The sequence below is a fragment of the Triticum aestivum genome, chromosome 4B (assembly GCF_018294505.1).
Source record: "Triticum aestivum cultivar Chinese Spring chromosome 4B, IWGSC CS RefSeq v2.1, whole genome shotgun sequence".
Lineage (NCBI taxonomy): Eukaryota > Viridiplantae > Streptophyta > Magnoliopsida > Poales > Poaceae > Triticum > Triticum aestivum.
Genome location: NC_057804.1, coordinates 12,232,095 through 12,246,222, shown reverse-complemented (window position 1 = coordinate 12,246,222; position 14,128 = coordinate 12,232,095). Strand labels below are relative to the sequence as shown.

Here is a 14,128-nt window from a genome sequence, read left to right as displayed (position 1 = left end):
GACCGGCGAAGAGGCGTGCGCTGAATCACTAGCTTATTGCGGACAGTTCATAGGGTCCAGGCAAGGACCCCATTCTCAAGCCATCTAATGTGGCGAGAGGTCGCGGGGGACATTTGGAGTTCGCCAAATAAGTCTGGGAAGTTGGTGTGACACCAATCTCCACCAACCGCCTCGCAAAAACAACTCCAGAGGAACTGGGCGGAGACGCACGAGAAGAAAATGTGGTTCGAGTCTTCGGGAACCCCACAGAACGGGCAGATGCCAGTACCCGGCCCATTTCACTTACGCACCTCAACCCCTGACGGGATCCGACCGCGAATCCATTGCCACATGAAGATACGGATCTTCAGTGGCAGGCGGATGGACCATACCATCGATAGGGGGAGGGGGGCGGCGGATGGGGCGATGGCTTTGTACAACGACTTGGTGGAGAATTGACCCGAAGGCTCAAGGCGCCATCGCACCAGATCAGGGCCGCCATCCACCAATGGTACTTCTATTGAAACAAAGTTTGTGGGTTCTATCCGAATTTTTCTAAACAATGTTTATTTTCACTTGTAATAACATGAAGTTGCTCCGCCTTATTCTTCTAGCCAAGCCTACTCTGTTTTTTCTTGATGTTTATTGGCTATCTGGGTGATAAATTTGCAACTGGAAGTAGCAAAAATGTTGAAAGCCTTAGATGATAGAAAATGTGTACACCTGAAAATACACACCATTTTTCACCACTTACTTGGACGTCTTCGACAATGAGCTCTCTGTGGGCTCCCGAAAAACCAATAATACATGCTAAGGAAATGGTCCAACTAATCAAGCGCTGGTGGCCTGCTGCGCGATGGCGAGGTCAAAGGGAGACATCGTGCCGTTGTGGTCAGCGTCGAGCATGTCGAACTCCTCCATGAACTCCGAGATCTCCTCCAGCCTGATCTTCCTGAGCTCCTTGAGCTTGTACAACACGAACTCCGCCGACCCGACACGCCGGTCGCCGTAACAGTCAAGCATGGAACTCATTAAGCAGACCAAGCAAATTAATAATGGTTCAGAACCTTAATATTTACATTGCAATGAAATTTATGTTTGAAACTTTTGACAATTGGAAATGTTTTATTGTCTTTGTCCTTGTTGATATGTCAGATTGGAGAATTGTTGTCTGATTTTTTCCAGGTGGAGAGAGGGGCAGTAATATGTAACTCAAGGGCAGCCACGCGGTACGGCGATACACTCCACACGTGGAGCAGAGGAAGAGTCACCGAGAACAAGAAGTGGCTCGCATTTCTCCTCTCTGATCTGCACATATCTGCATCGCTAGCTCCTGCTACTCCCATCGGCCAAAAATGGCGGCCGATGGCGCTCAACAACCGCTGCTACCCGGCGGCGGCGGCGGCGGCGAGCCAGCTGATGCCATCCGACGGAAGCCGCCGGACGGGGTGAAGAGGTTTCGGCGCTGCCGTACGGCGCCTTCCTCCGACCCTGCTGCTGCGTCGGAAGAGCTTCATCCTCCTACTCCCCCCGGCAACGCCAGTCAGACCGCTTCGCTCAAGAAAGTGCTCGAGAGCGGCCGCCCGAGCCCGAGCTTCCGCCTGGTGGGCCTGCTCCTCCTGGCCTACGTTGTCGCCGGCACCACCGTCTTCTACCTCTTCATGGACCACATGTCCGGGCACCGCAGCGGCAGCCGCGTTATCGACGCGCTCTACTTCTGCGTGGTGACCATGACCACCGTCGGCTACGGCGACCTCGTCCCGTCCAGCGACACCAGCAAGCTGCTGGCCAGCGCGTTCGCCTTCGGCGGCGTCGCCGTGGTGGGCACCTCGCTCAGCAAGTCCGCCGACTACCTGGTCGAGAAGCAGGAGTCGCTCGTCTTCCGCGCGGTCCACGCCGCCAACTTTGGCAAGCACCCGGCGCGGGAGCTGCGCGCCATGGAGATGAACAGGACGTGGTACAAGCTGTACGCGGCCGGGGCGCTGCTGGCGGCGTCGGTGGCGTCGGGGACGGTGGTGCTGTGGAAGGGGGAGGGGATGCGGCCCGTGGACGCCCTGTACTGCGTGTGCGCGACGGTGACCACTCTCGGGTACGGCGACCGGAGCTTCATGTCGTCGGCCGGGCGCGCGTTCGCGGCGGTGTGGGTCACCGTGAGCACGGTGGTGGTGGCGCTCTTCTTCCTGTACGTGGCGGAGCTGTACGCGGAGCGGCGGCAGAGGGCGCTGGCGCGTTGGGTGCTGACGCGGCGGACGACCAACACTGACCTCGAGGCGGCCGACCTGGACGGCGACCGGCGCGTCGGGGCGGCGGAGTTCGTGCTGTACAAGCTCAAGGAGCTCGGGAAGATCAGCCAGGAGGAGATCGCCGAGTTCATGGAGGAGTTCGACGAGCTCGACGCCGACCACAACGGCACGCTGTCGCCCTCTGACCTCGCCGTCGCGCAGGCCACTGCTTGATTAGTTGGACCATTTCCTTGGCACTTATTTTTGATTTTTTGGGAGCCGACAGAGAGCTCACTGTCGAAGACGTCCAAACTGGTGTGTATTTTCAGTTGTATAAACGTGCGGAGTCCAAAATGGAACGCGGGGAACCGGGGAAGTATGCTGGCGCCCGGGCGGCAGAGTGCGGTACTGCAGTGGTATTTTTTTTTTCCTTTCATCTTATTCTAGTTCTTTCATTTTCAATTACCTTTCTATTTGCTTTCTATTTAATTTTATATCATTTAGCAGTAGCGAGTTTAGAAGAAAACGCGCTGCTACAAAGGAAGTAGCGGTAGCGCGGTTCAATATGAATCGCTTCTACTATGTGTAGCCTACCGGCTAAGCCGTGGGAATTATAGTGGTATCGCTTGTTTGTGAACATGCGCTACTGCTAATGTTTGAGCTATAGCCCGCTTTGCATGAACGCGCTACTACAAATTAGCAGTGGCGCTCTATTTTAACCAGCGCTACTGCTATACCTCTGTGTATAGGCTTTTTCCTAGTAGTGTCAACTTGTCATGGATGGCTGCTAGTTCTATATATCATTCCCCCTAACGTACAAACTGAGCTCTTGGTATCTTGCTTGAGATGCCCATTCCCTTTGCAAACGCCCAAATGCTCAATCTATTAAGGCCAAACTCGGATGGTTCTCTTTATGGACAAAGCCAAACTTATCTGCTTATTCAGTCCTCTACAATTGGTTAAGCCATCAGATAACTTTCTCCATAAAGAAAGATATTGACCTGAAAATGATGTGTGGACTAATTCATCAGTGCAGTAACTCCGGCCCCTGATTAGGCTCAGCAGGAAGAGTAAAAACCATTACTACTTACTAGCAAACAGAATGCTAGACAATGTGCTGCTATGCCAGTAGGATAAGTGATGTTTCTAAACGGTGACAAGCATAGAACATTGTACTTACCTTGCAAAAATTAAGACCAGAGAAAAGATGGCAAGATAAACATGACTTCTTCCTCCCCATTGTAAAATCTAACCTCTTGGCTGGCACTTGAAGAAGGGGCAAAAAAAAAAAAAAAACAAATCCACCTGCCTTGTAAATGCAGCAATGAGGGAGGAAGCAACCAAAGCGAAGAAGATGTTTGTGGTTTGGGAAGGAGATATGTTTGTGATATAGGAAGGAGATTATTTAGGAAGAAGATGTTTGTGAGAGAAGAACATTGAGAAAAGGGATGTGCATTTTATCTAGGAAAGGAGATATTTATGCGGGGATGATGTATTAACCATGACGACACGCGGAAACTTCCCTTTAATAGTAAAGAAGATGTGCAGATGTTTTTCATATTCTCAAACTTTAGGGACCTAAAATATCCCCGTTTACAATGTTGCCCTATGTTAAACAAAAAAAGGACTAATAGGCTAAGTTACGCATCACATCGGGTACGTTGACCTTTGTTACGCATAGCCGGATCTAGACATTTCACACTCTGACACATCACATTTGAACACAAGTTAGTTGTACGCAGGCTACTTCCTGAGAGAAAAAGCGACGTGATACTTGAATAATATCCACCAAACATACTAAACAAAGCACTTTATCATGCATGTCATGTCCAGGCAACAAAATCATGTTGGTTGTTACTTGTCTAAGCTCAATATTCGACAGCCGTTGCCGAATGCATTACATTTGGAAGCACGAACAAGAGTCTGTGTCCCCCCGCAAAAAGAAGAAAAGAAAAAAAGAACAAGAGTCTGTGTGTGAGAAAGAAAGACCATGCTGATGAGTTTCCCTCCAACTTAGCTGCAGGTAGCAGCTGTCTCCCACACCATGGCTGTGTTAATCGCTTGATGCAGAGGCAGGGGTAATCCTTCTTTTCGAAGAAAAAAAAACTGTCCCCCATGCCAATCTTCTAGTCCTTAGATGGACGCACACATACGAGCTTAGCAAAGCAAGAAGAGCGCCATAGTACACGCACGCACAACTATGGCTTAAACTGACATTACAATGATTAGGATCAAAGATTACACAATAGCGACATGTGCATCCATGCACAGATTGATTTAAGAAACCTTTCTCTCTCCCACTTAGCTGTGATGCTCATTTGCTTTGCTCGGCATGGCCTGGTATGGCTAGCTCGTACCAAGCTGCCATTAGCAGCCAGTTAAGCTGCATCGACCAGGTGGTTAACAGCTGAATGAAAGCCATATCATATCATACATGAGTATATGCGTCTCACTGGTCATTGAGTACGGATATACGGACATGACAGTGTCGCCTATCGCGACATCGAAAGATGAGCAAACGAGGGAAATGGTAGTGTTGGCTCCATATGTCTGAATGTCAGTACAGCTTGCTTGGTGATCTCAATCAATATCACTGACTGATTCAGTCAGTGTTGATGTTGTGCAGCTACTTAATTAGGAAGCATGGCGCATAGTTTAGTTTTGTATAATAACCAGTTAGTTACTGAATTGCTCTGGGCATATTTTGCCGTGTCTAACTAACTGGTCATTCGTTGAAGATGGTACCCTTTCTCTTGACAGTCCTTTAGTCCTGATTATTACTTGTTAATTTGCCATGTTATTGAACTTGAGAGTTCTGTTGGGCTGTTGGCTATCATAGTTAAAGGTTTACTCGGAGATTTTTCATATGTATGTACAACAGCAAGGAAGCAGTTGCGCGATGATGATGTGTTTAATTAAGGTTAAGCAAAGCATCAACGCATTGGCTGTACTGCAGCTTGCACTTGATCATGAATGTTGGTGACACTGGTGAGTGATGTACTGAGCTCTAATTTGCTATGACATACATGATCTTTAACCTCGTAGGAGAACTGCGTGATAAAGTTCATTATCATTACACACAGTGAACATGTCATGGATGACTACTAGATCTACATATTGTTCTTCCTAACATACAAACTGAGATCTTGGTATCTTACTTGAGATGCCCAATCTCATTGCAAACCACCAAATCTATCTGCTTACCCAGTCCTCTGCAATTGGTTAAGTCAAGATAACTTTCTCGACAAACAAAGAAAGATACTACTGACCCGAAAATGACGTGTGGACCAATTTATCAGACAGTAACTCCGGCCCCTTGTTAGGCTCAGCAAGTCAGCTGGAAGAGTAAGCAAAAACCATCACTACTTAACAAACAGAATGCCAAACAATGTGCTACCCCATTCACAGTAGGATAGGATAAGTGATGTGTCTAACGATGACAAGCAGATTGCAAAAATTAAGATGAGAGAAAGGATGGACAGATAAACATGAGTTCTTTCTCCCCACTGTAAATTACAAGCTCTTGGCTGGCACTTGAAGAAGGGGCAAAAAAAAAAATCCACATGCCTTGTAAATGCAACAATGAGGGAGGATGCAACCAAAGCAGTTTACAGCACCGGATCATCATAATTTCCACAAGGACCGACTGTTATTTTTAACTAAACACCGGTGAGGCTAGCAATGTGTCGAGTAATTAACCGGTAATTAGTCTGGAGCCATAAGTAAACGACATGCCATTTCAATTTGCTTGTCCGTTTGGTTGGAGGGTGGTTTGTTAATATGACAAATGCAAGAATTCTGAGACATTGCGCTATACGGAAGGTTTCATGGAGAGGTGGCACATTTTTTTGTCATTATTGTGCCATTTTCTTAGATGCCTACAGTCCAAGAAAATGTGGTATTACCCTGCTCTTCCAAGTAAATTTCCATGTGCCACCTCTAAACATTCAAATAAACATTTGTTTTGTGTGCCCTTACCGTACATGGAGCGACAAGGGGCGGTCAATATCTTCCACGCTAAGCGGATTATTCTCATGATTGGTGTTTATTCGCTTGTCATTGCACGAGAGAGGCTGATAATTGGGATGCCCAGTCCTATAATTAATATGAAAAAAATAATATAATGAAACAAACTCTCGTAAAAGATAATATGGTGACCACCTTGCAATAAAGAGTGCTTTGATGTAAAAAATGCCCTTCTCTCGGCTAAAAAGAAACTACTCTTCCCAGAGCGCATGACACACCACGTCTTCCGCACCCTGCTGCCGCCCCCGCTGCTCCACCCCCTCCGCTCCACCTCTGCTGCTCCACGGAAGCCCCCGCCGCTCCACCCCCTCCGCTCCACCTCTGCTGCTCCACAGAAGCCCCCGCCGCACCCTGCTGCCACCCCCGCCGCTCCACCTCTGGTATGATCACATCATTTGTCACACAGACATCTAGCTCTATGACAACTCAAGAGGAAATCCTAGTTCACTTTGTCGTAGGCTTTTTCAAAATCCAATTTCAAAATTCTCTCAACTTGTTCTTTCACACGTGTGTGGTACAAATTTTCATGCAAGGACAAAAGACCATCCATGATGTTCATGTTTTTGATTAAAAAACACTTCATAAATACTAAAAAGCTTGTCAGCATAGGGATCAAGTCTAAGGTTCAGAGTTTTAGTAGTCCACTTACAAATGCATCTAAAAAAGTGGGTCCATATTGTTGAATCTTTCAGCTCCAAAAAAATTAGGTAACAATGCTATCACACCGTAGTTCAACCTATGAACAATCAAAATTCCAGAATGGAAGCAATTAGATACATGTGTAATTTCAAGCTTGACAATGTTACCAACTAGCTTGATAATTCAATGGGGGATACTATATGGGCCAGGAGCCCTGATTTGACAGTTAGCAATCACATTAGTTTCTTGATTGTTCGTCCTGAGTACCTAAATCGATCTTGAGGTCTAGATGCACTTACATATCTCCTAAATTGACAATTTTGAAAATCAAATACTATCCAAGTTGTATGTACAAATTGTCTCCTTGATCCCCTCAACTCTGTTTTTCCCACCTCCCTTCTTGCTGTGGCATTCTCCATCAAGCTCCGGCACTGCTCGACCGGTCGTGGGATTTCATTTCCGGTGTTTGTATTGTTGCTTAAAAATAGAACAAACATGGTGAAATAGAACCGTCAATGCAAGCCTCTTAACCTCAACCTTAGAACTATGCCATCATCTTAAATTTTTTAGAGGAATCGGATCCAAAGAGAAACCAGAGTTCAAAACATGATAAAAGTACAACTAAAGAAAAGCACCATCTTATTGCAACATGAGAGCAATGAAACCTTTGAACAATTCCATTTATACAAAGTGTGTACATTACACTAGAGTACCACGGTAAAAACATATCGCTTCCTTGAAAAACAAATTAAAAATCACCATCTCACCTGACTAATCACAACCTCCCATGCATTTTCTCTCGACGGGCCATTTCATTTTCTTCAACCGAAACCCCCAAAGTTTACCAACCGCTAGTGGGACCACCCGACGGTGACCGTGGCGGCTTCGTACCCCTCCTTCCCGCCACCGAACCGTATGGCGCCGCTGCTCCCCTTCCTCCCCCTCCGCCGCCTGTCCATGCTCCCGCCCTTGGCCACCGCCGGCGACGCCTTCTCGCTGGCACCCTTCCGCCCGACCCCGCCAGCCTTCTCAAGCAGCCGCACCACCTTGGCCTTGCCTGTCACCGCTGCAGATGCCGCGGCCGTCCTCCCCTTCGCCGTTGCTGCCCTAGCGTTGGCCCCGGCCTTTAGGAGGATGTCCACCACGTCCGAGCGCCCCGCCTCGGCGGCGCAGTGCAGCGCCGTGTAGCCCTCGGCGTCGCACGCCTCCACGTCGACGCCCCGCTCGATGAGGTCGCGCACCGCGTCGGCGCGCCCCTTGAACGCGGCGCGCATCAGCGGTGTCCACCCGTGCGCGTCCCGCCCTTCCACGGACGCGCCGCCGTCCGCGGCCCGACGGACGGCCCGGGCCTCACCCTTCCGCGCGGCCGCCAGGATCGCCTCGCCGAGCCCTAGGAAGTCCATGATCCGCCCGGTGTGGCCCTCCTCGGCTGCGGTTTCGTAGGCCGTCTTGCCTTTGGCGTCGCGCACCGAGGCCGTGCCGGCCACGCCGTGCGCCAGGATCAGGCGGGCGACGGCCTCGTCGCCCCGCCTTGCCGCGGCGTGGAGGGCGGTGCCGCCGTCCGTGCCGCACCTCGTGTCGGCCCTCGCGCCCGCCGCGAGGAGCGCCTTCACCGCTTCCCGCCGGCCACCCTCCGCCGCCAGCCGCAGAGGTGTCTTGCCCTCCCTCCCCGCCGCGTCGATGGAGGTGAAGGAACCGGAGAAGGAAGCGGAGGAGGAGGATGAGCGGGGAGAAGCAGACGCGGGCTTTCCGAGAAGCAGCTTCAAGACATCGTCGTGTCCGGCCGCGGCGGCCACGTGGAGCGCGTCGGAGCCGGCGTGCTTGGCTCCGTTGGCGAGGAGGAGCTCCGCGATGAGGCACTCGCCGGACGCCGCAGCAATCTCGAGGGGTGTCCTCCCGCGGCTGGGCTTGTCGGCGTCGGCGCCGTACTCGAGGAGCACCTGGACGATGTCCGCGCGGCCGAGGCCGACCGCGAGGTCGAGCAGCGTGCTCCCGGACTCGTCCTCGGCGTCCGCGGCGCGCCACGCGGGGTCGCTGCGGTCGAGCACCTCCCTGAGCGCCTCGACGGCCCCGGTGGCGACGAGGCGCGCCGCGACCTCGGCGCCCACGAAGGACGCCCGGATGCCGCTGTCCACGAACACCTGCTTCTTCCTCGCGGAGAACCACTCAGGGTTCACGGAGTCCAGCGCAGAGACGGGCTCCCTGACCGAGGCGCCGGGCGCCACCACGCTGTGCAGCAAGAAGGCGTCCTCCCCGCGGCTGCCTCCCCCGCCAGGCCCGTCGGGCGCCTCCGAGGCCATGTAGAGCACCTCGACGGTGACCGCGGCGAGCGGCGCCAGGATCCCGGTGTGCGGGCGCACGGCGAAGCGGCCCCTCACGGCCGGCTGCAGGCGGAAGGCGACGGGCATGGTGTGCATGGCGTTGCGCAGCGTCAGCTCCCCCTTGGCCGGCCGCCCCGGCTCCACCCGCACCACCACCTCGTTCGTCGGCTCCGGGATCACCAGCCGGTCCATCTCGACCCACCCTTCTCTCAACCTTCACGTACGCGCTCTCCTCGCTTGCCGCCGCAGAGAGAGCTACCAGCTAGCAGGCTAGTGCGGCAATGGCGAGTTGTTGGTGGAGGTTGTGGTGGGGGAAGAAGCCATCAAAGGGAGTGAGAGCAGTGAAGGTGCGTTATGTAGGAGAGGCGCCAAGGAAGGACGGCCGGCGCGGCGTGGAGGCGTGCCACATGGCCGGTGTAAACAACAAGGCGGACTTGTTCTATATGCTGGCCGCCTTGGCCGTGGGCATGCGCCATTCGCCATTGTTTAATGACCAAGGTGGAGTTTGGTCCGTAGGGGCAATGTAGATGGAGATGGGGAGGGTCCGAGGCTGGACCGTAGCGGCGGAAACTTCCCGGCTGCATTGCCGGTCGCCGTCTGCCCCCGTCATTCTATTTGTGTAGGCGATCCTTAAACTAATGATATGAACAAAGCAGACGTGATTGGCCGGTAAAAATTATCAGATTTCCAATCAATTTTGTAGCGTGGCAGGTGGAAGTTTGACAGCAGAAACAGTTAAATTTCATGTGAGATGAGCTATCTAGCGTGTCACATTTGGAATATTAATTGGAGGCGAATCCTGTACGACCCGTTTGTGAGAGAGCTCGTCGTGGGGGTGACCCACCTGACAGCCTCCCCTTGCGGCTGGATCGCACGTACGACCCGGTCGTACAGGATTATTTTGCGGCGCATATTAATTTGCCTAGTCCATTTTGTGCCAGCTATTTAGTAAGTAGTTTTAAACAAAAGGCGAGTAAACCATTGGGACCGGCCAGGGACAAGTCGCGTAAAAAAGATCATTTGGCCAAGTTTCTTTATGCGAGAAACTTTCAATCTATTCATCTTCAATCATGACAGTATAATGAGCATCAAAAAAATTATATTCGGATTCGTAGACCACCTAGCGACGACTGCAAGCACTAAAGCGAGCCGAAGGCGCGTCACCGTCATCGCCCCTCCCTTGCCGGAGCCGAGCACAACTTGTTAATTCGGCCAACTTTTCCCAGAATCAAATCGACTTGTACCAGTAAATCAATTTTCTAAGGGACGCTCGGCCCTTTGCAACCACAAATTAGAAGTTGATCAGATGCTTGGGCTTGATATAAAACATAATAGAAACTAACCCGATACCTGATAACACACAAGAGAAAACGAATATAAATAAACAAAAATAAAAGTAAAGAAAAATAAAATGATTTTTTTGAAAGAAATAACGAATTTTGATTTTTTGTTTGGTCATTTTTTTTCTTTGACGAGAGGATGCGCCAACGTACTAGCCAGCGATGAAGTGGTGCATGCTTTGGATGTATATTTTCCTCACTTCACAACACAAGCTAGCTATCTATAGTATTATATTTTCTTGAGCAGATCCCGAAAACTACACACAAGTGTTAGAGTTCATAGATACATCTTCTATGCATAAGTTTTTATCGATTGATTTAATGGAACTTAATCATGGTACAAGATCTATACAAAGTTAGAGTTCAATTATTCTTCACATGAAGAAAAAAAGAGATGATGATCAAAGGCGTATGTATGCATGTAATATTTGTAGTTTTCTAAATGAAGAAAATAAAACAAAAACTAAAACAAAATCAAAATAATGAAGTTTTCATAGAAAAAATTGAATTAGTAGCATTGATATTGCCCTTTAAAAATAGTAATGAAACAAATAATAATAAATAGCACAAAATTTACACAGAAATTTTGCCTTTTCATAATATGCAAGGGTAAGCATATACTAGTAGTTGTTTTTTCACACAAAAAAGAAGTCTCCTAAGATAGAATGAATTAGTGACATTGGCCTTTTACCCTTAAAAAATTAACATTAAAATAAACACTAAACAAATTCAAAATAATAAAATTTTCTAAGCAAGAATGAATTAGTGGCATTGGTATTACCCTTTGGGAAGAACATAAATAAAAAATAGAGTAACATTTTTTTTGCACAAAATTTACACCAAAATTGCGTCTTTAATCATATACAAAAATAAGCATACAATAGTGAAATTTTTGCAAAAAGAAGCTTTGTAAGAAGGAATGAATTAGTGACATTGGTGTTAACTTTAAAGAAGAAAGAAAATGAAAACTAAAAAAATCCAAATCAAAATAACAAAGTTTTCTTACGAAGAATGGATTAGTGGCATTGATATGCAAACTTTGCACATAATTTACATAGAAATTGCACATAAGTTATATAGAAATTATGTCTTTTTTATATTATGCAAGAATAAGCATATAATATTCTAATTTTGCAAAAATAAGTTTCCTAAAAAGGATGAATTATTGGCATTGATATTACCGTTAAGAAGAAAGAAAATGAAATAAAAAAGGAAAAAAATTAAAAGAATGGAGTTTCTAAGAAAAAATAATTAGTGGTGTTGATATTTCCATTTAAGAAGAAAGAAAAAACATAAAAATACTTGCGTACTCAAGTTATACTTTTCAATATGCAAAGAATAAGCATATATTAGTACAATTTTCATACACTAATTTAATTGACACACGTACTATATAATACACGCGTGTATACATTTTCAATCATCCAACATGCCAAAAATATCCATCTAGAAAAAATGACTAAGATATAAAAATAAAATAAAATAAATAAAAACACATGCAATAAAAAAGAAAATAATGTGTGACGGGCTTCAAGCCCAATAGGAAAATCGAATTACCCCAAACCGGGGCTAATAAAAAATTCAGCCTAAGAAAAAATTGTCTTACCCCATACAGTGGCAAGTCAAAAAATTTAACTGTTTTTGCTGTTAAACTTCCACCTACCATAGAAAAATCAGCCTAAGAAGCCATGAAACAACATAGAGAGAAAAAAACAGCACAAATATTGACCAAAGAAAAAACAACGGTAAACATGTAAAAAATTAAGAGAACAAATTACTGCACGAATTTTGTTTTTTGTGTTGGCATGTGCTCTTCGCGTTAGAGAACATAAACATGATAATTCACTGTCCCTGAGCAGTTAACCCATTATCAGAAAAACTAAAATAAAAAACATCAACCCTTCCTTGGTAGTATTATATACGTCATAATAATCCAAGTAAGGCCGGTTAATCATGTCACTGTAATGCATCTTCAATCTCTGATAACCTTGCTGTCTGTCTGTCTATTTTTTTAGAGAAAACTGTCTGTCTATTTTGATGCTCACCAACCGAATTGGTATTCTGAATTTCAGACCGTCTTTAATTTATGTCATGGTAGGAGACAAGATCAGTCTACTTCTAGATGTGCATAGTGTTTTCTTAGAAATCCACACCAGAAGTTAAATTCTTTTAAAGTTCCGTACGTACTCGGTGGCAATGTTTCATGGGTTTCCCCTCTTTGTAAAAAACTCTTAACGCATTTCTTGGATGGTCCTGCGGTCCTGCCTCTTGTAAGAAAATGGCACAATAATGACAAAATATGTGCTAGCTCCCCATGAAACCTTCCGTATAGGACAGTAGAATGTCTTTATCAGAATTCTTGCATTTGTCATACTAACTAACCACCCTCCAACCAAATGGACAAAGCGAATCAAAACCGCTTGTCGTCTACGTATCACTCCGGACTAATTACGGTTAATTAGTCGACACATTGCAAGCCTCACCTGCGTTTAGTTAAAAATACCACTCGTCCCTTGTGGAAATTATGATCTGGTGCTGTAAATTGCTTTGGTGGTATCCACCCTCATTGCTGCATTTACAAGGCAGGTAGAATTTTTTTTGCCCCTTCAAGTGCCAGCCAAGAGCTTGGAATTTACAATGGGGAGGAGGAAGTGATGTTTATCTGTCCATCCTTGCTCTGATGTTAATTTTTGCAAGGTAAGTACAATGTCTCGGCTTGTCGCCGTTTAGACACATCACTTATCTTACTGGGATAGCACATTGTCTGGCATTCTGTTTGCTAGCAAGTAGTAATTGTTTTTGCTCTTCCTGCCGATTCTAATCAGGGGACGGAGTTACTGTACCAATGAATTGGTCCACACGTCATTTTCAGATCAGTAGTATCTTTCTTTCTTTCTCTGTGGAGAAAGTTATCTGATGGCTTAACCAATTGCAAAGGACTGGGTAAACAGATAGGTTCCGGATTTGGCCCTAAGAATAGATTGAGCATTTGGGCGTTTGCAATGGGAATGGGCATCTCAAGCAAGATACCAAGAGCTCGGTTTGTAAGTTAGGAAGAATGATATATAGACTAGTAGCCATCCATGACAAGTTGATTGTGTGTGGTGATAATAAACTTTATCACGCGATTCTCTTGCGAGGTTAAAGATTTCTCCATAGCAGATAAGAACTCGGCACGTCATCAGTGTTACCAGCATCGCATGATGCAGAGGCCGGGTTGTCCCCCCCCCCCCCCCCCTTTTTTTTAAACAAACAAACTAGCGTTACCAACATTCATGATCAAGTGCAATTTGCAGTACAGCCAATGGTTGCTGCATTTGCTGCTTTGCTTAACCTTACTTAAGCACATCATCATCGTGTAACTGCTTCGCTCCTTGCTGTTGTACATACATATGCTAAATCAATCTCCATATAGACCTTTAAGAATGAGATCCAACATAAATCTTAATTTTAGCGACATGCCAAGAAGAACTAAAGGACTGTCAAGAGAAAGACCAAGTTTGCGAGTCAATAAGAATCAGGGTACCATCTTCAATGAATGACTGGTTAGTTACACACGGAAAATGATGCCCAGAGCCTTCAGTAACTAACTGGTTATGCA

At 47.0% G+C, this 14,128-nt stretch overlaps 2 protein-coding genes across 2 annotated transcripts; one reads left to right on the top strand and one right to left on the bottom strand.

The window, feature by feature from the left end:
• Positions 1-1,203: 1,203 nt before the first annotated feature.
• On the top strand, positions 1,204-2,637 carry LOC123090568 (two pore potassium channel b). Its single transcript, XM_044511886.1, has one exon. It carries the CDS (start codon positions 1,335-1,337, stop codon positions 2,433-2,435), a length of 1,101 nt encoding a protein of 366 aa, XP_044367821.1. The 5' UTR covers positions 1,204-1,334; the 3' UTR covers positions 2,436-2,637.
• Positions 2,638-7,519: 4,882 nt separating this feature from the next.
• LOC123090567 (protein VAPYRIN) lies at positions 7,520-9,793 on the bottom strand. The gene has a single exon (XM_044511884.1). It carries the CDS (start codon positions 9,377-9,379, stop codon positions 7,718-7,720), a length of 1,662 nt encoding a protein of 553 aa, XP_044367819.1. The 5' UTR covers positions 9,380-9,793; the 3' UTR covers positions 7,520-7,717.
• Positions 9,794-14,128: the final 4,335 nt, after the last annotated feature.

What these genes read in the sequence shown, in the direction of transcription:
- LOC123090568 (XM_044511886.1), top strand. Translation starts at nt 1,335, where the DNA reads ATGGCGGCCGATGGCGCTCAACAACCGCTGCTACCCGGCGGCGGCGGC.
- LOC123090567 (XM_044511884.1), bottom strand. Translation starts at nt 9,379, where the DNA reads ATGGACCGGCTGGTGATCCCGGAGCCGACGAACGAGGTGGTGGTGCGG.